The 26,573-nt window shown below is 44.1% G+C and overlaps 3 protein-coding genes across 3 annotated transcripts in view; all 3 read left to right on the top strand.

The window, feature by feature from the left end:
- The window catches only part of LOC133236939 (BOLA class I histocompatibility antigen, alpha chain BL3-6), a 44,855-nt gene extending 19,012 nt beyond the window's left edge, over window positions 1–25,843 (top strand). Inside the window, exon 8 of the mRNA XM_061399234.1 lies at window positions 25,516–25,843. Within this exon, the coding sequence (XP_061255218.1) occupies window positions 25,516–25,520 (5 nt within the window). The 3' untranslated portion in view covers window positions 25,521–25,843. The remainder of the gene's footprint in view (window positions 1–25,515) is intronic.
- Window positions 1–26,573, top strand: part of LOC133236929 (BOLA class I histocompatibility antigen, alpha chain BL3-7-like) — a 227,641-nt gene that overhangs the window by 74,831 nt on the left and 126,237 nt on the right. The window lies entirely within an intron of this gene.
- On the top strand, window positions 22,046–23,218 carry LOC133236947 (BOLA class I histocompatibility antigen, alpha chain BL3-6-like). Its single transcript, XM_061399255.1, has 3 exons — window positions 22,046–22,259; window positions 22,578–22,845; window positions 23,042–23,218. Exons 1-3 carry the CDS (start codon window positions 22,061–22,063, stop codon window positions 23,130–23,132), a joined length of 558 nt encoding a protein of 185 aa, XP_061255239.1. The 5' UTR covers window positions 22,046–22,060; the 3' UTR covers window positions 23,133–23,218.

Raw genomic sequence — 26,573 nt, 5'->3', positions numbered from 1 at the left:
ACTGAGGTCTATGCTCTGCTGAGCCACAGTTACTCTGCTGAGCCACAGCTTATGATTATACAGTGGAAGTGAGAAATAGATTTAAGGGTCTAGATCTGATAGAGTGCCTGATGAACTATGCAATGAGGTTCGTGACATTGTACAGGAGACAGGGATCAAGACCATTCCCGTGGAAAAGAAATGCAAAAAAGCAAAATGGCTGTCTGGGGAGGCCTTACAAATAGCTGTGAAAAGAAGAGAAGCGAAAAGCAAAGGAGAAAAGGAAAGATATAAACATCTGAATGCAGAGTTCCAAAGAATAGCAAGAAGAGATAAGAAAGCCTTTTTCAGCGATCAGTGCAAAGAAATAGAGGAAAACAACAGAATGGGAAAGACTAGAGATCTCTTCAAGAAAAACAGAGATACCAAAGGAATATTTCATGCAAAGATGGGCTCGATAAAGGACAGAAATGGTATGGACCTAACAGAAGAAGAAGATATTAAGAAGAGATGGCAAGAATACACGGAAGAACTGTACAAAAAGATCTTCACGACCCAGATAATCACAATGGTGTGATCACTGACCTAGAGCCAGATATCCTGGAATGTGAAGTCAAGTGGGCCTTAGAAAGCATCACTATGGACAAAGCTAGTGGAGATGACAGAATCCCAGTTGAGCTATTCCAAATCCTGAAAGATGATACTGTGAAAGTGCTGCACTCAATATGCCAGCAAATGTGGAAAACTCAGCAGTGGCCACAGGACTGGAAAAGGGCAGTTTTCATTCCAATCCCAAAGAAAGGCAATGCCAAAGAATGCTCAAACTACCACACAATTGCATTCATCTCACACGCTAGTAAAGTAATGCTCAAAATTCTCCAAGCCAGGCTTCAGCAATATGTGAACCGTGAACTTCCTGATGTTCAAGCTGGTTTTAGAAAAGGCAGAGGAACCAGAGATCAAATTGCCAACATCTGCTGGATCATGGAAAAAGCAAGAGTTCCAGAAAAGCATCTATTTCTGCTTTATTGACTATGCCAAAGCCTTTGACTGTGTGGATCACAATAAACTGTGGGAAATTCTGAAAGAGATGGGAATACCAGACCGCCTGATCTGCCTCTTGAGAAATTTGTATGCAGGTCAGGAAGCAACAGTTAGAACTGGACATGGAACAACAGACTGGTTCCAAATAGGAAAAGGAGTCCATCAAGGCTGTATATTGTCACCCTGTTTATTTAACTTCTATGCAGAGTACATCATGAGAAACGCTGGACTGGAAGAAACACAAGCTGGAATCAAGATTTCCGGGAGAAATATCAATAACCTCAGATATGCAGATGACACCACCCTTATGGCAGAAAGTGAAGAGGAACTCAAAAGCCTCTTGATGAAGGTGAAAGTGGAGAGTGAAAAAGTTGGCTTAAAGCTCTACATTCAGAAAACAAAGATCATGGCATCCGGTTCCATCACTTCATGGCAAATAGATGGGGAAACAGTGGAAACAGTGTCAGACTTTATTTTTCGGGGCTCCAAAATCACTGCAGATGGTGACTGTAGCCATGAAATTAAAAGACGCTTACTCCTTGGAAGGAAAGTTATGACCAACCTAGATAGCATATTCAAAAGCAGAGACATTACTTTGCCAACAAAGGTTCATCTAGTCAAGGCTATGGTTTTTCCAGTGGTCATGTATGGATGTGAGAGTTGGACTGTGAAGAAGGCTGAGCGCCGAAGAATTGATGCTTTTGAATTGTGGTGTTGGAGAAGACTCTTGAGAGTCCCTTGGACTGCAAGGAGATCCAACCAGTCCATTCTGAAGGAGATCAGCCCTGGGATTTCTTTGGAAGGAATGATGCTAAAGCTGAAACTCCAGTACTCTGGCCACCTCATGTGAAGAGCTGACTCATTGCAAAAGACTCTGATGCTGGGAGGGATTGGGGGCAGGAGGAGAAGGGGACGACAGAGAAGGAGATGGCTGGATGGCATCACTGACTCGATGGACGTGAGTCTGAGTGAACTCCAGGAGTTGGTGATGGACAGGGAGGCCTGGCGTGCTGCGATTCATGGGGTCACAAAGAGTTGGACATGACTGAGCGACTGATCTGATCTGATCTGATCTGATGCTCTGCTGACCTAAACCTCTCACCCTGATGAGGGTCAGTGCCAGCCCATGACTTGCCTGGACGCCTGCTAATCTCTGTTGTCCTTGTGTGGGAAGTGAGCTGAGGGGTGGAGAGAGGACCTTGGCCCACATGGGCCAAAACTTACTGTGACCTCCCCGCCTCAGGGCTGGTGTGTGGGGGTTGGGTGTGCTCTGGAGGGTCAGTGGTGACAAAGCAGGGACGGCTGAGGCAAGACCTTGCTGAGCGGCATCGACTCCAAAGATCAAGACGCCAGAACTGACGGTTTTTCTGTAACCAGCCTGATGCCAGGACGGTCCTGTAGGCAGCAGGTGATGGGATCCAGCGCAGGTAAGCAGGACCAGGACAAGGAGGTGAGACTCTGTGTAACATTCCCCTCCAGTTAAGAGCCTCTTCAGAGACTCTCCTCACCTTTTTCTTCTTCTGTCAGTGGTGCTGGTGGGGGGAAAGGGTCAGTTTCTAATACTCTTATGTTTCACAGTTTTTAACTCTTGTGATTAGATGAGTTTGCTGCCAATTCACTATTTTGGGCTTTATTGAGGCTTTGTGTTATATGTTGTGAAATTTTGGACAGTTCTAAACATTCAAAAAGAAGCTACATTCTCTCTTTGGAATAGAATTTTATATATGTCCATGAGGTTTTCCTTATCAATTACATTGTTTAGGTATTTTGTATTGATGCTATTTTTTTTACTATTTGATACATCATAAACTAGAAAAAAGTCACCCAAAGTTTCCTTTTAGCGATGAGTTTTTGCCCATAGTGTATTCTCACTATGAGAACACAAGAAAAATGGGCAAAAATTCATTGCTAAAAGGAAACTATATAAACATAATATATATATTAGGTCTTTCCAGGTGGCACTAGTGGTAAAGAACCCACCCGGCAATGTAGAAGACATAGAGACGCAGGGTCGATCCCTGGGTCAGGAAGAGTCCCTAGAGGAGGGCACGTGAACCCACTTCAGTATTCTTGCTTGGAGAATCCCACGGACAGAAGAGCCTGGCAGGCTACTGTCGACAGGGTGGCAAGGAGCAACACGACTGAAGCAACTTTGCATGCATGCATATTGCTTTTTATATTTTGATGTTTTTCCCCTGTATGATCCTTAAGGTGGGTTACATCTTAATTGATGATTATAATCTTTAGTACCATAAAATACCTTTGTTTCATTAATAATTTTTTTTGCTTTGAATCTAATCATGTTTGATAATAAGATCAAAATCTCAGACTTTTTTCATTTTAGATTTAGTTTATATATATGCCCAGCTATCCCAGGGATGGCGGAGCCTGGTGGGCTGCTGTCTATAGGGTCGCACAGAGTCAGACATGACTGAAGAGACTCAGCTGCAGCAGCAGCAGCAGCATACCTTAATTTTAAATTTAATGCTTTTTAAAATGTATATTTAAAGCTTAATTTTAATTCGTCTAGTTCATATCCTCAGGTAATTTCTTTAGAGCCTGTAATATCAGTAGCATGTTTCAAAGACTTTCAAAGGCTTTCTTTCTTTTTGAATATTGTCTATAAATGACATATTGGTGGGGAGAGAATCCTTGGATCATGACGCTTTCTTCAGAACTCAATATTCTACTCTTTGACTCTGACCTTGAAAGCCACCACTTGGAAATCATCTTGTCCTCTCTGCGTCTTTGGGCTACTGTTAGTGCTCGTGTGCATGTGCAGGCGGTGATGGTGGGAAATCACACTCTTCTCTCAGGAGTTCTCACTGTGACGTCATTACTCTAGATATCCTGGAAGAAGTTCCAGGTTGGAAAGCTGATCAGTCCTGCAATCAAAAATCGGGCAGAAGAAATTTCAGATATACTTCTTTCTTCAGAGAAAAGACTCAGAGAATTCAGTCGTAAAGGAGGGGGTTCTGAACCTAGAAACCTTTCTTTCTCTAAGATGTGTCCTTAGGTTGTGAGTGTGGCTGTGACTTCTCAGAGTTCCTTGCTCTTTGTGTGTCATTCACACCAGGCAGGGACGCTGGGGAGGGAATCTAAGTCCAAAGCACATGATAGTCTAAGAATGGAACCTAGACTAAAATAGAGTCACAGCCAGAGGTCTCAAGATGGTAAAAGGATATTTCATATCTAACAGTGAGGTAAAAAGAACATTGGGAGAGAATCTCAAAACACTGAGAGTATGAGTGAGGCATTTCCTCAAAAAATTAAAAATATAATTACCATATGGTCCAGCATTCCCACTTCCTAAAGAATTAAAAGAGAATTTTAATCTCAAAGAGATCTTAGCACTCTCACATTCATAGCAGCATTATTCACCCCAGATGGGATGCAGGAACAGCCCAAACACCCATCGATGGATGAATGGAGAATCGGAATGCGGCACATGCAGACGCTGGAATACTATCCAACCTGAGAAAGGGAGGAAATTGTGCTGCGTACTATATCATGGATGAACCTCGAGGACATTAGGGTAAGTGAAAGGAACCAGTCACAAAGAGACAAGTAATATATGATTCCCTGTATATCAGGTCTCTCAAGCAATCAAATCCATAGGAACAGAAAGTGGATTAGTGGTTGCCACGGTTTGAGAGGAGGGGGAAATGAGGAGCTGCTGTTTAATGGGTATACAGTTTCAGTTTTTAAAGATGGAAAAATTCTGGAAATCAACTGCATATTTATTTAAATATACTTAACATTAATGACTGACTCATTGGAAAAGACCCTGATGCGGGGAAAGACTGAAGGCAGGAGGAGAAGGGGACAAGAGAGGATGAGATGGCTGAACAGCATCACCGACTTGATGGCCATGAGTTTGAGCAAGCTCCGGGAGTTGGTGATGGACAGGGAGGCCTGGTGTGCTGCAGTCCATGGGGTTGCAAGGAGTGGGACACGACTGAGTGACTGAACTGAACTGAACATTAACGAACTATACATTTAAAAATAGTAAAGATGGTAGATGTCACAATAAGATTTTTTTTACCAATTTAAGGAATACTGGGAGAATGTATCTCAAAGAGGTATCTGTAAGAGTGGAGAGAAACAGTGTGGGTTTGGACTAGAAGTTTCGGACTTGGTTTAACAGGTGGTGTGCCCAAAGTACTCTTTAATGAAGCACCAGGTAGGTTCAGCACTTGTTGGTATATATGCTTACAAGAAACAATTTAGCCTGCACAGCTCTGGGTGTCTCCTGAATTGCTTTCTCTAATTCACTTGAACTTTCATGGTGCCCTGTCATCATCTAAAGTTATATGAGCCCATGTAAGAGAACCTGACCTAGAAGCTGTGGTGTTAAAATTGCTTCTTGTTGGGAATCTCTGGTGGTCCAGTGGGTAGGACTCCGTGCTTTCACTGCCGTCAGCCCAGGTTCAATCCCTGGTCTTCCCGCAAGCCAAGCAGTGTGGCTAAAAAAAAAGAAAGAAAGAATTGCTCACTGTCCTTTTGTTCTTTTACTCTAGGAAAATTGATGAGGGATCTGGAATATAAGACAAGTGAGTATTTGCAGGGGATAGTGGCTGAAGTTAGCAGCTTTCCTGTGAAGGTTCATTACTCAAGGTCAGCAATTCTGTTTTAAAAAGGAAGGTCTTTGTGTAACTAATGTATCCAAATTCTTTATCCTGATTTCAAAACCATAAACCTTTCCCCAGATTTGCCCAGCTGTAGTGATCCCAGTTCTTATCTTTTTTTCCTCTTCAGTCTCATCGCACTGCCTGAGGCCTTGAATTTTCTGTGTTCTTTACACTCTCTAAATATGGTTGCTAATAGTCTGAACACAAGGTCAAAAGCAGTCTTTGTCCTGGTCCCCTGAGGAGCCTCCCACCATTGTCATGAAGGCCCAGAACCTATGGGACAAATCTCATTTGTATCTTTTGTGAGGCCACACCTTTGTCTCCTTGTCCCCACAGTGAGGATCATCCTGAATTCCCAGAGAGCCAATGGCTACCTCTCAGTGGCTCCAGATGGGAAGAGTATGATGTTCACTGGCTTGTGGATGAACAAATGCCATCGTGGTCAGAGATTTGATCCGGAGCCTGGGGTGCCGGGCAGTAAGGGCTTCACGTGGGGCAAAGTGTACTGGGAAGTGAAAGTGGACAGGATCTGGTGGGAAGCAGAGGAGGAAGAAGACGCAAGGAGATACAGGGCTGGAAGCAGAGGCGTGTTTGGCAGTAGAGATCTTGGATTTACAGGCATCACTGATGGGTATCATTCTCCTGGATACAGAGAGGAGAATGAGGAGGTGGAGGAGGAATGGTCTCAGGAAAATGGAATATGGCCAAAATTCTGCCTGGTAGGGGTGGCAAGAGAGTCAGTCATAAGAAGGGGATTTCTCAACTTCACCCCCGAGGCGGGGTTCTGGACTCTGCAGCTGTCCTCAGCTGTGAAGACTGAGGGCAGAGTAACTCTGGGCTCTTATTATATATTATGTTATATATTAATATATATTATTTAGTAATATATAAATTATATTAATTATTATAATTAAATTTATTTAATTAAATTAATAAATTTATTTACTAAATAAAGTAAATAAATTTATTTACTCTGCCTCTTATAATTATATATAATATATAATATATAAATATTTATATTAATGATATATTATTAATCAATACCACCATTTTAATATATGGTTTAAATATTAACAATTAATATATATATTATATTAATAATTAATATATTTATTATATTAATGTATAATATTATAATAACATAATAATCTGGGCCCTTCCAGATCCTGTCCTACTGCCCCCAGAAGATTGGAGTTGCTCTGGATCATGATGCTGGGAAGGTAACCTTTACCAATGCCAGAACTCAAAAGTTCATTTATGAATTCTCATCTGCCTTCACTGGGAAAATTTTCCCTTTCCTGTGGCTTAACTGCATGAGATCTAGACTTACGCTGAGACCCTGAGGGAAGACCTCCTGGCACAGCCCCAGGTTTTGTCATTCACCCTTTATTCCTTTTCATCAGTCTCAGCTCTCTGCCTCAGCTGGATGGTCCTGCTGGGTTTCTGAATGCACTCAGATGACCGGAGCTTTATGGCAGCCATGAGTGTCTTGTCCTCGCAGCTTTGTCTCTAAAATGGGGATTGTAGTAGTTGATCTTTCTCTAAGGGGAATGGTTGGAATGTCTTTAATGTGTTTATTAAAATGTGTCTTAACTAATTTATCTCTTCTGTTGCCTTTGATTTGGTTCTTCACCTGCCACTGAGATAAATGTATGAGAATGACTGTATTACAGAATCTCGGCTCCTGCTACAAATAGTAACTGATGACAACATCCACATTGATTTATAAAGCACCTTTTCTGTCCCATAATTTCTCTTGCCATCCTTCTAAGCAATTGTTGTTGTTCTGTTGCTCAGTCGTGTCTGACTCTTTGGAACTCCATGGACCGCAGCACGCCATGCCTCCCTGTGTTCACCATGTCCCAGAGTTTGCTCAAACTCATATCCATTGAGTCAGTGATGCCATCCAACCATCTCATCTGCTGTCATCCCTTTCTCCTTCTGCCCTCAATCTTTGCAGCATCACTGTCTTTTCCAAATCATCTAAGCAGCTGAGAAAATGGTAAATATTTGGCAGTTCATAACTGTTTAATCTTTGATACACTATGAGATTTGAGATATCTGGTGTAAGAATTCCTTTATCTGCATATTCTGATAATTTTTGCAGTGGGAAGGCGAGAGGGAAAGCCATGTAAGGTTCAGGTGTATATGAGTTTTTGGAAGTCACTTGGTTCTGAAGTCTATGTCAGCTGTGTTTTGAGGTGGTAGAAATAGATACTAAGCTTAATGTTAAATTAGGAGTCTTACATATAAGCAGCAGAAAACAAATTGGCTGATGTTAGAAAAAGGGAAAATAATTTTTTTTAAAAAGGAAATTAATTAAACATCACTGGGGCATCTGGAGTGCAAAGAGGGAGGGATACGTGTGCCTGCCTGCATGCAAATTCTGGAGGGATGTCCACATGACCTCCAGAGAGGTGGGAGCTGCAGTGAGAGAGGGAGGAGGTGGAGTCAGCAGGACTTGAGAGGATTGTTGAATTGTCAGGATATAAACAGAATACATCATGCATGAGTCCAAGCTATTGGAGAGTGGATATAATCTGATGAGGAACAGAAGAGGAAGAAGTAACAACGCTTACACACGGAGCCAGAGGTGTGTTTGGCAGTAGCAATCTTGGTGGATTCACAGACTCAACTGATGGGTAAAGCTTTCCTGGATACAGAGATGAGAATGAAGAATTGAGGAAGGAATGGGTTCAGGAAATTAGCGGTTAGAATAGGCCCTAGTTCTTCATGTAATTAACCCCTAAATCAAAATCTGCCATAAGCACACCAGAGTATAGGATGCCTGCCTGTGCTCAGCAACAAAAAAGCAAAGTGTGTTTTCGGCTTCTGTAATAAGACATGGTCTCATCAAGACACATGCAGTTCAGCATTCTCTAGACATGGGAGCACATGCTACTTGCCAAAGAACTTCCCATACTTAAACTCCTGGGTTCAAAATGTGGGGAAATTTGCTCTGATAGCTCAGTTGTTTAAAAATGTTTTGCTGAAGGACTTCTCCAGTGGTACAGTGGATAAGAATCTCCTTGTATTCAGGTTCAACCCAGGGACATGGGTTCAACCCTGGTTGGGGAAGATTCCAAGTACCTCAGAGCAACTGATCCCATGTGCTGCAACTACTGAAGCCCCTGGGCCCAGAGCCTGTGCTCTGCAACAAGAGAATAAATGGGAAAAATGGGAATGGGGCGATGAGAAGGCTGTGCGCTGCAGCTAGAAAGGAGCCACCCCCACCTCGCCCCCACTCTCTGCAAGTAGAGAAAGCCCATCTACTGCAGCGAAGACCCAGTGCAATCAAAGATAAAAATTAATACTTAAAAAACAATGACAAAATCTTTCTCACTGAGGAGACACAGCTTTCCCAGACTACAGCCCAGCCAGGTGCAAGCCACTGATATGCAAACTAACCAATCCAGACCCCAACCCTGCCCACCTTCCCTACCCCCCCACCCCCCCCCCACTCCCACCCGACCTCTGCTCCCTGGTCTGGCCTTTGTACCCTAAGAGGCAATATTCCTCTGCCTTAATAATCCCAGGGCCAGGTACCAGACAACCAAAGACCATTACTATAACACAAAGCCTGGTGATATTTGTTCATACCAGCCAATCCTAATCTGTTTTCCCTGCCCTACACCTTGACTTTCCCAAGGAGACCTATTAAGGGTCTAGCCTTTATTTTCCTTTCATCTTTGCCAAACTGACAGATTTTAATTTTTCTTTCCATTTTCCCTGTCACATTCCCATTTTTCCCATTTATTAATAATGAATTTATTATAAATAAAAAATTTACATTTTTCTTTTCCAAATTGTTTTCTAATAGTCTTTATTTTCCAGTCTCAATGTAGGAATTTTAAAATATTGAATTTAAGGAAGAAAAATCAGCCTCCTGACCCCAGGGAACAGGTGTGATACTCACAGCTAGACCTCAGAGTTACTTGAAGCTGGCCTGGTGCTCAGCAGCTAGGCCATGTTGTTCTCTTTGGAATAAATCATTTTATAAAATAGCAACATCAAATAAGGATACACTGAAATCATAATAAAGTGAAACAAAAGACAAGACTATACATAATTTCATTTAAGCACAGAGAAACAGGGCACTGTGCAATTCAGAAAGTACTGAACATCTCCCTATCCTGGGTAACAGGACTGATGGTTGCAAATGCTCCTTTATCCTTGCTCTAGTCTGCCCTCCTTATGGATGTGATTGATTGGGACACCCAATTAGGTAATTGACCATGCTTCCTGGCAATACTCATTTTGGAGTAAACCCCTCTTTTCTCCAACCAAAGCCCAAATCCCACAATAACACATTCTTTCTTATCCCCTCACTCTAAGATGCCCTGTGGTTCCCCACTGTGTGCATTCTCCCTTGCTGTGTCAAGTAGTAAACACAGTGAGTTCAACTAGGTGTGTTCCTGGTGGTCTTTGGGTGAAGAATATCCACACATGCTAATACTTTGTCTATCACATTTTTTAGGTGTCTTTAAATTTGATTATGGACACATGTTTTCATGCTCGTGAGTTTGTGGTTGCCATGCTGCTGCTGCTGCTGCTAAGTCACTTCAGTCGTGTCTGACTATGTGCGACCCCATAGACGGCAGCCCACCAGGCTCCCCTGTCCCTGGGATTCTCCAGGCAAGAACACTGGAGCGGGTTGCCATTTCCTTCTCCAATGCATGAAAGTGAAAAGTGAAAGTGAAGTCGCTCAGTCATGTCTGACTCTTCACGACCCAGTGGACTGCTGCCTACCAGGCTCCTCCATCCATGGGATTTTCCAGGCAAGAGTACTGGAGTGGGGTGCCATTGCCTTCTCCGGTGGTTGCCATAAAAAAGCTTTATTTCTTCTTTGCGTTTTTTTCTTAAACCTTTGAGTCATGCTTAGAAAATTCTTCATTCGACAATTGTGAAAATTTTATGTATATTTTTATTTAGGTAGATGATGAGGAGGAGAATGGGGCCCAAGGGTAAAAGGAAACAAAAAACTGAAACTGGGGGCAAGTATCACTTTACACACACTAGGGGGAGGAATAATAGGTAAAGAATTCAAAGGGGGTGGGAATTCTAAGGTTTTCATCTTCTGTTTTATGTTTTTATAATTTTGTAGGGCCAACAGGGTATTTTATAATGGGGTATTCAATAAACACTTTCTCCTGGCTAAGTGAAGACATAAGTGCTCGCTTATGTTTACCAGGTTAACAGAAATGACATCAAGAGCCTCAATGTAATATAGATAAGAAATAGCTCCAATAATGAGTGTTTTTGAAAACTGATAACCTTGAGGTGATAAATTATGTTTAGGTTAATGATGTTAAAGAAAGTGAAAGTGTTAGTCACTCAATGGGTCTGTCTCTGCGACCCCATGGGCTGTAGCCCGCCAGACTCCTCTGTCCATGGAATTTTCCAGGCAAGATTACTGGAGTGGGTAGCCATTCCCTTCTCCTGGGGATCTAGGGATCAAACTCGGGTCTCCTGCACTGGAGACAGATTAAATTTTCTTGGGCCTGCTGTATTTTACAGTAATGTCCAAGACCCACCTAACTAAATGTGTGAAGATAATTTCAATGTACTTCAATCTATGAGTCATACAGTATCTTGGGAGAATGAAAACTAAACCATCTAGATATGCTCTGTCAAATACAGTAGCTACAAGCCACATATGGCTATTTAAACTAAAATTTAATTAAATAAAAATTCAACTGCTCAGTGATGTTAGCCGCATTTCAAGTGCTCAATAGCCACATAGAGCTAGCACCTACTGCATGAAAAGTGCAGACCTAGAACTCTGAGTAGCACTATTATTGATGATATTAGTGGGCCTCAAGTAAGGTACATTAGACCCATTTAAAACCAAAGGGCCAATATTATTTCTCACACAGATTACATCAGATTTATTTCTGGGATATGGATAAATATTAAGCTGGTACCAACAAATCCAAAATGGGTCAGGAATGAATTTCTCTCTCATGCCTTCAGGCACAAACTATTCCCAGTTCCAAAGGGGAAACACCTGTCTCCCAACTCCCTTCCTAGGTGGAGACACTCTGGCATCAAATTTCTGGGGGTAAGTTCTCTTAGAAGACCCAAGAGGCAGAGCCCTAATAAGTAAAGGTTGGGAAGCACAGAGTCCAGTTCAGGAAGAGGGAGTCTAGAAGTGAAGAGACAAAGAGGTGGGTGCTAACTTGTAGTCTCCCTGCTTTACTCAGAACAGTAGTTCTCAAACTGTGGTCTGTGGAACCCTTGAAGTCTCTGAGACCCTACTATGGGAGACATGAGGTCAAAACTATTTTCATGACATTACCAAAAATTTATTTACCTTTTTGTTTTAAATATGTATTTCTTATTTTGGCTGCACTGGGTCTTCTTTGAGGCATAGGGGATTTCTCTAGTTGCAGAGCATGGGCTTTCTTTAGGCTCAGCAGTTACAACCTGAAGGCTTAATTGTCCTTTGGGACGTGGGATCTCAGTTCCCCCACAGGGATCAAACCCTTGTCCTCTGCATTGGAGGGCCATTTCATAACCATTGTTCCACCAGGGAAGCCCCTACCTTTTTCACTGTGTTGACATTTGCACTGAGGTAAAACAGCAGAAATGAGCCTATTTCAAGAAACAGCAATAGCAGTTATTTAATTCTTCACCACCATTTAATTGCAGAATAAAAAAGCAAGTTTCACTGAAAAATATCCAGGTTGTAGTATTAAAAATTATTGTTTCTACAGTCATCATTCTTCAGTACACATTTTAGAATATCTGATAGGATGAAATGGGAAGTACACATAAAATACTTCTGCTCCATTTTAGAGTACTATGTCCCAAGGAAAATAATTTTTCTGAGCTGACTTAGCTTCTTTTTTTATGGAATACTATTTTCACTTTACGAATGAATAACTGGAAAACTATGATTTTTTAGATTTAGTTATTTGGCATAATGAACATGAGTTTCTCCCTTCCAGGAAATCAACTTGCAGTATTTATTGCCAATGATAAAATGCAAGCTGTCATGAGAAAATTAATCTTGACAGCTTCCCAGAACTGACAAACTTTTCTTGTGTAAGCTGTGGTGACATGAACAAATGTGATCGTTTGATAATCCTAAATGTCAACACTCTAAAATCTACACAGCTTGGTAAAGCAATAAATTACTTTTTAAAAAATCATGCATTGATACAATATTCATTCAATGTACAAAACAGACCTATGGACTCTTATGCAACAGATTTGGAAATATTCAGATATAGTTTCAAGTTCCACATAGCAAAATATTATTTATGAAACCTAACACTTGTGTAGTTTTAGTGTTGTATCAAAGATGAGTAGCCATAATTATCTGAAAATGTTATTCGAAATACTTCCCTTACCTATATTTTTGTGAGGCTGGATTTTTTTCATTTACTTCAATCAAAAAACAATTAAATACAGAAGCAGATATCCAAATACTTCAGTCTTCTAATGAAGCATACAAGAAAAGAATGTAAACTTTTGAAAGAATGTAAAATCTAGAAGTCTCTCACTTCTCACTATACTATTTCATTTTTGAAAATAGAGACTTTTCATAAAAATATTTCTTTTAATGTAATGGGTTATTAATATTACAATTGAATCAATCGATTTCTGTTGTTTCAATTTCTAATATGGCCAATGTTCACAGATATAACACACATAAGTGATACTATCTTTGAGGTCCCAAGTTGTATAGTCATGCACTGATTCTGAAACCGAAAGTTTGTAAACTTGTGACTTACAGGATCCTCCAGGAAGTAGGAAAAGGGTCAGGGCAAAGTCCCAGGTCCCCAGGCAAGGCTCTCAGGGTCTTAGGCCAGAAGGTGATGTCTGGGCAGGGGAGTCAAACCTCGTGGGATTCCCCACCTCCCTGGGCTTTCACTTTATCTCGGCTCAAATTGTGTAGGGTCTTTCTGCCTGGATACTCATGACGAGGTCCCAGTTTTCACTCCCATTGCGTATTCGGTTTCTAGAAGCCAATCAGTGTCCATTCCTGGCTTTAGGGTCTCTACCGACCAGCCCGGACTGATTTTCTCAGGCTCGGATGGTAGGGGCTTAGGAACTCAAGCACTCCGCTGCTGTTAGGGTCCCGGGGTCTGACCAAGATCTGGGAGAGGGAGATTCTGCAGGGGGAGGAGCAGGGGGCTGCTTGCTGCGGCGCAGGACCTCCAAGCAAGGCAATTTCGCCTCACGCGGCCCAGACTCCAAACTTATTTGGGCTAAGAAGAGCCTGCAGCGATTTGTTCTGGTTTTTTTTTTTTTTTTTCAGGGTTTTGGTCTAGAACCAGCTGAATCTGCGCAGCTGGAGGCCTGGCTCAGCTGTAGCCTGTGGGGCCCTGGGAAGCCTCACCTCTGGGACCCGTGACCCCAAACTTTGGTTCATCCTCGGGGCCAGAATTTAGATTTGGGTACAGGAGCTCAGAACTTTTTAATTTGAAGGTTTGGAGGTGGATAGATCAGGCCTGAGGTATCCAGACAGCAGGTCTCTCTCTGTTAGATCCACGAAGAGACAGGAGGCTAGGGTCCTGGGCTCTTAGGCCTGGGAGGAGAAGAAGGTGCCCTGAAGGCTTCATAGAGTAGAGAGGGTGATGCTTGGACAGAAGGGTCCAACCTTGGTGTCCTTGGTATGGTGTTGTAGGTCTGGGGAGGAGGAATGTCTTTTTCATGTCTCAGGAAAATGTTAGGGGGACCCACGGCCCAGAATCATGGCTGATCTTGTCACCCTTGTGGCCTCCAGGCTCCAGTTCACATCCTGTCCTTTGATCTCCAGGAAGCACCTTCATGGCCAGCAGCCGGACAGGTCTTTCTGCCAGGCTCTTGGGCCAGTGTATTTGGCACAGTGGTCCCTGCCGTCTCAGCTCATAAAGAGAGGATGTCTAAGTAGCCCCTGACTGTGAGCTGAGGATGGGCTCTGCCTGCCTTAAGTCTCCCTGTCCCTCCCACTCCCCCAGCATCATGTGTGTGGGGTGTAGAGTGAGGACTGGGGTGGGGGTATTTCTCTGGAAGAGAGGACTTCCTTTAATCACCTCTGTTTTCTCTTTTTCTCTTTTCCCTTCTTCCACATGTATTTGAGTCATGTCATATCTGTAATTACAGAAAAATACCAAAAACATAAGTACAATTTCCCAGCAAAATATGGAGCTGACACTGTGTGATTATCATCCAGGTGGAAAATAGAGCCTCTACTAGCACCCAGGCCAGAAGCCCCTGTCTGTGTCTCTCCTCACATACCCCACCTCCCTGCACACGTGTCCACTAAGGACCCTCCCTCACACCTCTCCTGTCTGATTCCTCCCCTCTACTCCTGTGGCCTCCATCCCATAATGTCACTGTTTCCTCCTTCTCCAGGAGCCTCCCCATATTTATAGGGATCTCCTCTTCTTCTTTCTCCCCACTTCCTCCTCCTCCTCACCCCCAACTCTTAGGCCCCATTATAGGGATAGAGGTTCCAGAGTTCATTCCCTGGAGGAAGAGTCTATAACCTTGTCAGTGGCCGGAAGAAGTGACAAGAACTTGGGGTTCAAGGTCCCATCCCTTGATAACTAGAACACCCTGTATGTTTGTGAGCTCCACCCTGGACCTGGAAACCAGGTTTTACAGCCTTCATATCTGATCCTCTCTGAGGCCAAAGTCTTTGGTTGTTTCGTGGAGAGAGAAACATCCATGTCAGTGTGTATTTTGGAAAACAACTCACATTTTGAACTTGACACTGGAGGGACACCAGCTTGTGTGCACAGCACTGACCCACTGCTGGGAGCCTAGAAAGAGCCTGGGCAGATCTCTGGTAAGGAGGTCAAAGGGGAGCTCAGGTATCCAGTCATCAGCCCTGTGGCCACACGGGGGTACGACCACTCTTCCCTCTCCATTTCTGCACAGGGAAGGCAGAGGATGCATTGTGGTCTGAGTCAGACAGAGGTGGCTGCCCTAGTCCAATGAGTGGGTGAAGGTACTTTCTGAGCAGCTCTGGGGTCAGGCTCAGGGTTTAGGCAGGGATTGGAGGAGAGGAGAGCCCTGGAGCCCTCCCTGTAGCTCAGGTTTCCATCTTTTCTCTCCATGTCTCCTCTCTGCAGGTCACTGATGAAAGACCCTGGAAATCTCAGAGTCAGTAATTGATTCTTCACTCCCTGTTTGTTTCTGGTTGATATTAAAATGTGTTTTAATTTTAGCATAGTTTGCAATTTACAAAAAAGTAGCAAAGTTAGTAGAGAGTTACTATATATCCCACACTCAGTGTCTCTATGGGAACATCTTATACTACCATCATACGTTGGTCACAGCTAGTGACCAATATTGATACAGTGTTACTGAGCTCCAGAATTTATTTGAACTTCATTAGTTTTCCTTTAACCTGATCCAGGATCCCATCAAAGACACATATTAAGTCTGGGAATCATGTCTCCTTCAGGCTCCTCTGGCTGTGACAGTCACACAGACTTCTCTTGTTTTTGATGACTTTGATGTTTTGGGGAGTACTCCTTGGAGACACAGTAGAACATCTTTCGATTTGACTGGGGCAAAGGGTTATGGGGAAGAGGACCACAGAGATGAGTGACATTCTCCAGTCACCAAGGGTATGGTATGCACTGTCCACTCGATTATCACTAATAAGTTCACCTCACCACCTAGATAAGGTAGCATTTCCCAGGTTTCTTCTTGTGAATTTCTATTTTTACTTCCCCACTTTCCACACTATACTCTTTAGAAGGAAGTCACCATGCACAGCCCACACTTAAGGGGTACTCTTCTATCGACAAGTTTTTCAGGGGGTTGTGCAAAAATAAGTTTTCAAATGAGTTGAACAAGTACTAGATTGATGAACAGAGTGGATGGAGAGTCTCTGAGTAGCTTCATAAGAAACTGCTGACTCGTTTCTAGTGGCTGCACTGCTTCCTATTCCTGCCCCAGTGAGCAAGGGTTTTTGCAGCACCACGTCCTGGTCAGCGCTTGGCATCGCCTGTTCTTAGATTCTAGATATTCTATTAGGTGTGATGATACATTACTGTCATTTTTAAACTTACATTTCCTAAAAACATAAGATGTTTAGCATCTTTTCATATGCATTTCCATTGTTATGTCTTTCAAAGAGGTGTCTGTTCAGACTTTATTTTTAAAAGGTTACTGGTTATTGTTTGTTGAGATTAAGAGTTCTGTGTACATTTTAAAACAAGTTCTTTATCAGATACATGAATTTGCAATAATTTCTCCCAGGCTGTGGCCTGAACTCTTTTACTGATATAATAATATTCATTAATGAACAGATAGATTTTTCTGGGAAGAAAAAGTGAGAAATTTCTAATCATTTCTGAGTAGAGGACGTGAGTGAATGGGGAATGAGGGGAAGAACATGAACTATTTATTTTTGTACATTCTTAAGTATATTTTCAATTCTCTTGTGTGCTGGTAAATAATGTTTTCAAAAATCACAGGGGATTAAAAATCCCTTACATTTGTAAACACTTGACAGATCACCTTCAACTCATACATTAGGACGTACATTCTGATCCTCTGGCTGGGCTGGTGCTCACCACACGGCTGTGTTATTCTCTTGTTGGACATAGGTCATCTCACAGAAGACCAACATCAGACAAGGACATCTGAGTGCATGACACAGAGACAAAACAAGACCATGACATCATTCTAAGCACAGACCAAAGAAGTGGCACTGTGCCCCTCACAATGTACCAAATCTCTCCCTGTGCTAATACTAGTCACTTCTGCTTTTTTCCAATCACATCTGTATCCTTGTTCTAGTCTGCCCTCCCTACAGGCAAGACTCACTGAGATGCTCAGTCATAGAAATGCCCCCACTTCCTAACAACACCCAATCAAAGTGAGCCAGTCTTGGGTGTGAAAGTGAAAGTCACTCAGTCGAGTCCAGCTCTTTGCGACCCCATGGACTACATGGTCCATGGAATTCTCCAGGCTAGAATACTGGAGTGGGTAGCCTTTCCCTTCTCCAGGGGATCTTCCTAATCCAGGGATCAAACCCAGGTCTCCCATATTGCAGGTGGATTCTTTACCAGCTATCAGGGAAGCAGTCTTGCATAGATGCCCCTCAAAATCACCCAGTCAAAGTCCACATCCTGTATGTCAGTGGTCCTCAGCATTTTTGGCACCAGGAATTGATTACATGAAGACAATTTTTTCATGGACCAGGGGAGGGGGGAATAGTTTCAGGATGATTCAAGCACATTACATTTACTGTACATGTTATTTCTAATCTAATGTTGGCACTGATCTGACAGGAGATACCCGTCCAAGCCCAGAGGTTGGGGACCCCCTGCTCTATATGTTCTAACACATCACAAGAGACGCCATGGCCCCTGATGCTGTGTGATCTCCCTTGCTGCATCCAGTATAAATCCAACTTGATTGCCCACAGATTTGCTCCTGGTGGTCTTTGACTGAAGAACATTGAGACATGTTACCTGTTTGCCAAAAAATTTTGTGTGTCTTTCCATCGGAATAGGTGCATATGTTTGTATCTTATGAGTGTCTGCTTGACATAGGCAAGATTTATATGTTTTGATGGCTTTTCATCTTTGGGTCATAAAATGCTTCATTCCACAAGAGTAAAAACTTCATGTATATTTTTGTCTCAGAGAGAGGGGTCCAAGGGTGAAGGGAAACAGAACTGATGGAATTTGGAGAGAAAGTATAGCAGGAGTAATAAGTAAAAGGTAATAAGGTGGTGGATTCTAATGTTACATCTTGTGCTTCATAACTTTACAAGTATGTACAAGTTCTACGAAGTATTGATATCTGTTGTGTTCAGTTGATAACTTCTGTGTGTCCTTATGTTTACCAGGTTAAGGAAAACACCAAGAGATCAAGGATTATACCCATTTATCATTATCGGACAACTAGCAGTGATGGGCAGTTTTGAACACTTACAACCTTAAGGTGATAAACCATGGTTTGGCTAATGTCTGAACACTCTGTTAAAATACACATTAAAGAAACCTTCAGAGCATGCTGTATTTTAAAGCTACGTCTAAAACCTGCACAGACAAATCCATGACTTCAGTATTAAGATCATTTTAGTATGCATCAACCTATGAGTCACACAGGATCTTTTAGGGGAAAGAAATGGGAGAGTAATTAACAACATTCTAGATATGCATTGACCAATATGGTAGCTAGTAGCGACATATTGCTATTCAAATTAAAATAAATAAAAGTCCTCAGCACAACAGTCACTTTTAGGTGTTAAATAGCCTCATGTAGCTACTGGCTACCTGAGTGGACAGCACAGACATAGAAAATTCTTTCACCACAGGATGTTCTGTTGGAATGGACTGCTCTTTATGATTTGTGGGCCTCGAATCAGGTACATTAGACCACGTGAGGTGAAAGGGCCAATATTATTTTTCTTAGACACTATGTCAGATTTCTGTCTGGGATATGAATACGTATTAAGCTAGTGTGTAACAAAATCAAACTAGGTTATGAGTGGGTCTGGCTCCTTCAGGCACAAACTGTTTCCAGTTCCAAGGGGGAAACACCTCCCTTCCCAGATTGAGGACACTCTCTGGCATCACTTTCAAGGGGGTGAGTTCTCTCCTAGAGGAGCCCAGGGGCAGGGCCCTCAGTTAAGTTTGGGGAGGCAGGAATCCAGTTCAGGAAAAATGATTTTCCAAAATGAAGAGGAGGCAAAGGCAGGGATCAGTTGAGAGATGCCCTGGTTCATTCAGAACAGCAGTTCTCAGAGTGTGGTCTGTGGAACCCTTGATGTCACTGAGACCCTTTCATGAGATCCCTGAGGTGAAAACTACTTTCATATCATCACTCAGATATTATTTGACTTCTCACTATGTTGACATTTGCTTCGATGTAAACAGCAGTAATGAAGACTATGGTAGCAAGCTGCACTAGTAATTATTTTCACCAAAACTTTCTTGTAGAAAAAAAGAAAACTAATGATCAGGTTTGCTTTAAAATATCTAGAATGACACATTAAAAATTCTTATCTGTTCTTAATAAACCAAAATGGAAAAAATATGAAAAAGAATATATACACACACACACATGTATAAGTGAATCACTTTGCTGTACCGCAGAAATTAACATTATAAATCAAATATCCTTCAATAAACTAAATTTTAAAAAATAAATAAAAATGCTTATGTTTCCTAATCATCATTCTTAAATACACATTTTTAAAGTATCTTCTGTGATGACATGGAAAGTACACATTGAGCACTTCTACTACATTTCAAAGTCCTATGACCCAAGGAAAAACTCTGTGAGCTGAACTAACCTCTTTTTCATGGAATAGGACTGCTACTTGAAAGAATGAATGACTCAGAAAGACCTGTATAATTTAGTGAAACAATGTATTACTTTGTAAGAATCTCATATTAGTACAAGAGATATTCAATGTGCAAAATAGGCTTATGGATTTTAATGTAATAGAATAGAAAATAATCAATGATATTGTTTCAGGTTCACTGTGGAAAAACCTTTGAGAAACTACAATTTGTATCGTTTTAGTTTTGTATCCAAGATGAACACCCACAATTATCTGAAAAGATTATTAAAAAATACTACTCCTATGGATGTGCAGGCTTTTTTCACTTTCACAGATACAATCAAAATAACGGATTCAATGCAGACGCAAATCTGAAAATCCAGTGGCCTTCTAGTGAAAGAGACAAGAAAGATAATTGGAAAAAATGTAAAAAGCTTTATGCTTCTCATTACCCTGTTTTTTGGGGAAATAGTTATTCATATTAACACATGGGTTATTAATATTATTCTAAATAAACCAACAAAAATCTTTAAAGTGTAGTAAGGAAAATATGCATAGAAGTGGTCACATAATATTATCCTTGGGATCCTCACTAATTTGTAAGATTGTGTAGATATTTTAATCAAAATTGAAAACAGCCCCAGAGCTAGGACTCAGGAAGACAGTGGCACAAAGAGTTCTTGGTGCAGGAGGGGAGTTCAGTTCAATCACTCAGTGGTGTCCAACTCTTTGTGACCCCATGGATTGCAGCACACCAGGCCTCCCTATCCATCACCATCTCCTGGAGCTTGCTCAGACTCATGTCCATCAAGTCAGTGATGCCATCCAACCATATTATCCACTGGCATTCCCTTCTCCTGCATTCAATCTTGCCTAGCATCAGGGTCTTTTCCAGTGAGTCAATTTGTCCCATGTGGTAGCCAAAGTATTGGAGCTTCGGCATCAGTCCTTCCAATGAATATTCAGGGCTGATTTCCTTTAAGATTGACTGGTTTGATCTCCTTGGAGTCCAAGGGACTCTCAAGAGTCCTCTCCAACACCACAGTTCAAAAGCATCAATTCTTCAGCACTCAGTTTTCTTTATAGTCTAACTCTCACATCCATACATGACCAGTGGAAAAACCATAGCCTTAACTAGACGGACCTTTGTTGGCAAAGTTATGTCTCTGCTTTTTAATGTGCTGTCTAGACTGGTCATAGCTTTTCTTCCAAGGGGCAAGCATCTTTTAATTTCATGGCGGCAGTTACCATCTGCAGTGATCTTGGAGCCCCCCAAAATAAATTCTCTCACTGTTCCCATTGTTTCCCCATTTATTTGCCATGGTGTGATGGGACCAGATGCCATGATCTTAGTTTTCTGAATGCTGAGCTTTAAGCCAATTTTTTCACTCTCCTCTTTCACTTTCATCAAGAGGCTCTTTAGTTCCTCTTTCCTTTCTGCTATAAGGGTGGTTGTTATCTGCATATCTGAGGTTATTGATATTTCTCCCCACAATCTTGATTCTAGTTTGTGCTTCATCCAGCCCAGCATTTCATATGATGTACTATGCATGTAAGTTAAATAAGCGTGACAATATACAGCCTTGAAGCACTCCTTTCCCAATTTGGAACCAGTCTGTTTTTCCATGTCCAGTTCTAACTGGTGCTTCTTGACCTGCATACAGATTTCTCAGAAGGCAGGTCAGATGGTCTGGTATTCCCATCTCTTGAATAATTTTCCACAGTTTGTTGTGATCCACATGGTCAAAGGCATTGGCACAGTCCATAAAGCAGAAGTAGATGTTTTCTCTCTTGCTTTTTCGATGATCCAGGTGATGTTGGCACTTTGATCTCTGGCTCCTCTGGCTTTTCTAAATCCACCTTGAACATCTGAAAGTTCAAGGTTCACATACCGCTTAAGTCTGGTTTGGAGAATTTTGAGCATTACTTTGCTAGCGTGTGAGATGAGTGCAATTATTCGGTAGTTTGAACATGCTACCAAGCAGGAAGGGAGGGATCAGGGCAAAGTCCCAGGTCCCCAGAGGGCGAGCGGCTCAGGATCTCAGGGTCAAGGGCGGTGTCTGGGGCTGGGACGCTCTATATTGGGCATTCCCTGTCTCCCCAAGTTTCACTTTCTCTCTCACAACCTGTGTAGAGCCCTCCTGCCTGGATACTTGTGATGCGGCCCCAGCTCTCACTGCTACTGGGTGTCCGATTTCTAGAAAAACCAATACGAGTCTCCGCGGTTCCCGGGTTTAAAGTCTCCCCCGACCCGCCCAACTCTGCTTCTTTCCAGACCCAGAGGACGCGAGTCATGGGGCCGCGAGCCCTCCTCCTGCTGCTCTCGGGGGTCCTGGTCCTGACTGAGACCCGGGCTGGTGAGTGCGGAGTCGGGAGGGAACGGCCTCTGCGGGGAGGGACGAGAGGATCTCCTGGGGGCCGGGGGGCGGGGGCAGCACCCCATGAAGGAGCGACCCCGACGCCCCTGCCCAGACCTGCCCCTCTCCCCGGTCCCGGCCTGTCCCTCCCTTGCTTCCCGACCCCTCTTCTCTTCCCCCTCCGGAGTTCGGGCCCGTCTTCGACTGCTTCCATCTTGCTGGCCCTACGCCCCCTCCTCCCTCCCGGGTCCATCACCTCGGACCCGGGACCCGCGCCGGGAGGAGGTCCGACCGGGTCTCACCCCTCCCCGCCCCCAGGCTCCCACTCCCTGAGGTATTTCAGCACCGCCGTGTCCCGGCCCGACCTCGGGGAGCCCCGGTACCTGGAAGTCGGCTACGTGGACGACACGCAGTTCGTGCAGTTCGACAGCGACGCCCCGAATCCGAGGATGGAGCCGCGGGCGCGGTGGGTGGAGCAGGAGGGGCCCGAGTATTGGGATCGGAACACGCGAAACGCCAAGGGCAACGCACAGTTTCCGAGTGAACCTGAACACCCTGCGCGGCTACTACAACCAGAGCGAGGCCGGTGAGCGACGCGGGCCCGGGTCCAGGTAACGACCCCCATCCCCAGGGACCGGCGGGGTCGCCCGAGTCTGCGGGTCCGAGGGTCACCCCAACATTGCGGAACACGCCCGACCCCCACCCGGGAGGAGCCGGCGGGGCTTGACCCGGTTTCATTTTCAGTTCGGGTTTAATCACCGCGGGTGGTCGGGGCGGGTCAGGGTCTCACACCCTCCAGGTGATGTACGGCTGCGACGTGGGGCCGGACGGGCGTCTCCGCCGCGGGTTCATGCAGTACGGCTACGACGGTAGAGATTACATCGCCCTGAACGAGGACCTGCGCTCCTGGACCGCGGGGGAGACGGAGGCTCAGATCACCAAGCGCAAGTGGGAGGCGGCAGGTTATGCTGAGGTACAGAGGAACTACCTGGAGGGCGAATGCGTGGAGTGGCTCCGCAGATACCTGGAGAACGGGAAGGACACGCTGCTGCGCGCAGGCGCGAGGGGTGCGGTGCCTCCCTGATCTCCCCTCGGGCTGGAGCTGGCTTCCCACGAGGAGAGGAAAATGGGGTCCCTGTGGGAACAGCGCCCCAGGTTCTTGTCAAGAGAGGGAGGAAATCCGCCCAGGTTTTCATATTTTGTGCAAGACAGTCACCAGTGGCCCCACTTCTCTGAAGGACAATCAAGGAATCCAGTGTCTTTGAAGAAGACGCAGGAAACAAACCATCCCTGAAATAGCTGGTCAGCGGTGCCCTTTGACCCCGGCCACCATCTTGTGATCCATGACTTTGTCTCTCAAGGCCTGTTCTCACCCTGAGAGCGTCTTAGGAGGCCTGACTCCAGCTTTTCTGAGTCATTCAGCCTCCACCAGAGTCAGGACCTTTAGCCTATATTCTCCCCCTCACATTTTTAGAGAGCCTATCCTAGTCTCTCATTCTAGAAAGTTCCAAGGACTAATATAGAGCTCTAAGATGAGGCTATTATATAGCTCTTGTGCTGTTTTTTTCAAAACCATGGTCCTGAATGTTGTGTAGCTCAGAGGGTAAAAAAGTTCATAATACATCTGGGGATCTGATGTACAGCCTGGTGACTATAGTTAATAATAATCCTGTATTATATACTTTAAAATTGATCTTAATCATTCTCATCCCTGTCAAACAGACGCACACATAAGGTAAGTTGATCAATACATTAATTACCTTCACAGTATACATATATATCAAAGCAACATGTAGTACACTCTGAATGTGTACAATTTTTGTTAAGTATACCTCAGTAAAGCTGGGGGAAAAAATCACTGTCTGTCCTTTCTCAGGATGGTCACATGACGCTGCTTCAGTGACCCATGGAGGTAACACAAACTGTGAATTTTCCAATTCCTCCTCAGACCCTCCAAAGGCACATGTGACCCATCACCCCATCTCTGGTCGTGAGGTCACCCTGAGGTGCTGGGCCCTGGGCTTCTACCCTGAAGAGATCTCACTGACCTGGCAGCATGATGGGGAGGACCAGACCCAGGACATGGAGCTTGTGGAGACCAGGCCTTCAGGGGACGGAAGCTTCCAGAAATGGACGGCCCTGGTGGTGCCTTCTGGAGAGGAGCAGAGATACACGTGTCATGTGCAGCACGAGGGGCTTCAGGAGCCCCTCACCCTGATATGGGGTAAGGAGGGGGTCGGAATGGAGCTTCCTCTCAGATAAAGCAGGAGCCCTTCAGGACTCAGTTCAGCAAGGTCAGGGCTCAACTGAGGTCAGGGCCTCTTCCCTTGCCTCCACAGAACCTCCTCAGCCCTCCTTCCTCACCATGGGCATCATTGTTGGCCTGGTTCTCCTCGTGGTCACTGGAGCTGTGGTGGCTGGAGCTGTGATCAGGATGAAGAAGTGCTCAGGTAGGAAAGAGACGGAGGGATCTGAGTTTTCTTATCTCAATGTGGGTTTCAAGCCGAGGTTGAAGTTTACCTGTCTGGTTATTGGAAAGTACCCTCCACACACATGTGGAGTCTGGATCTGATGCTAACATTTTCCTTTTCTAAAACACATGCGAAAATGAAAGTGAAATTTTGACCTTCTTAATTCCAGTTGGGAACCAGGTTTCCAGCACTTGAAGGTCAGAAGGGAGGTCCTTGCTGAGGACAGACCACCACGAGGCAGTTGGTCCAGTCCTTACACGTCTCCCTTCTCTGTGTTCCTGATCCTAGCATGAGTTTTGGCCACAGTTCCAGAAAGTTCTCTGGGGTCCAGGACTAGGGGTTCCTCTAGCATCACATGATTCAGTCTTCTCTCTGGCTTCTCACACTGTATTTTCTTCTAACAGGTGAAAAAGGAGGCAATTATATCCAGGCTTCAAGTAAGTGTGGAGGGGGTGATTCCTGAGACCCTTGTGTGGGTGCAGACAGGAGGCCATGGGGGCTCACCCTCCTTAAAGTTCCTTCTCTAGTTTCTCTCCTGTGGGTTCTGACCACGTCCTGATCTTATTCTCCCCCAGGGAGTGACAGTGCCCAGGGCTCTGATGTGTCTCTCACGGTTCCTAAAGGTGAGACCCTGGGGTGTCTAGATTGGAAGGGGAATGGGGCGGAGGGAACATATTGGGTGGCAGGGATCTTTGAGTGGGACATGTGAGCATGTGGGGGGCTGTGGAGAATGTCAGCCCTTACATGACTGACCTGAACTGGTTCCTGATTCTTTTCTCTCACAGTGTGAGACACCTGCCTTATGGGGACTGAGTGATGCTTCATCCCGCTATGTGACATTAGATCCCTGGACCGCTCTTTCTGCAGCTGCATCTGAATGCGTCTGTGCTCCTATTCCCATAACGTAGGAGTTAGGGAGACTGGCCCACCCATGCCCACTGCTGCCCTTCCCCACTGCCGTCCCTCCCGACCCTGACCTGTGTTCTCTTCCCTGATCCACTGTCCTGTTCCAGCAGAAACGAGGCTGGACCATGTCTATCCCTGTCTTTGCTTTATATACACTGAATAATGATATCTTATTTCCTTATTGAAAATAAAATCTGTATATATGAATTAGTTTTTTCTAATTGGTGCCATGAAGGGGGATTGGATAATAAAGGTGAGGATTCCTAAAGTTTGAAACAGGAAATAAATTGAAACACTGAGAACCTTCCAGATCCATCCATATTTGCTGTGCTAAGTCAGCTGCAAGAGGGACAGTCAGAGGCTATGAGGAGCTGAGTGTGGACAGGGCCTGTGCCCAGTGATCAGTGCATGGTGGGCATGCACTGGACTGCCCATGCACCGCCCATGGTCACTCCTGGACTGGGTCCTCTTCTCCATTCCTTTGTCCTTGTCCCTTCAGTAAATCCTTGTCCCACCAAGGACCTGTGATCATGGACTCAGAAGTCACCTGGGCCTGGTTGTATCTCCAGGACCATGGGCAGGGTGCGTTTCTTAAACAGTTACCCTAGGATCAGGCCTTGGTCCAATACTTAGCTCCTGTCTTTTTTTGAATGTTTTTATATTTTGCTTATTTAGTTATTGTTTATTTTTGTTGGTGGTGTAATGACTGTTGTATTTCATGTGTAGAGTCCTGGTCTCATTCTTCTCTGGGTGACCCCATCTCTGACAGCAGCAGGGGTCACTTTGCCTGTCATTGTCCCCACAAGCTCAAGGGGTCTGTGCACACAGGATTCTCAGTGTCAAGAGAGGATTTTCAGAGCCATCCAGCTCTTCTCCTTCTAGAGATTTTGCTGGATTCTTCTTTCCAACTTTTCTTCATCTTCTTAAAGGAACCACG

This window comes from Bos javanicus, chromosome 23 (genome assembly GCF_032452875.1).
Source record: "Bos javanicus breed banteng chromosome 23, ARS-OSU_banteng_1.0, whole genome shotgun sequence".
Lineage (NCBI taxonomy): Eukaryota > Metazoa > Chordata > Mammalia > Artiodactyla > Bovidae > Bos > Bos javanicus.
Note: the sequence above shows the minus strand (reverse complement) of the source record. Positions and strands in the feature narration are given on the sequence as shown.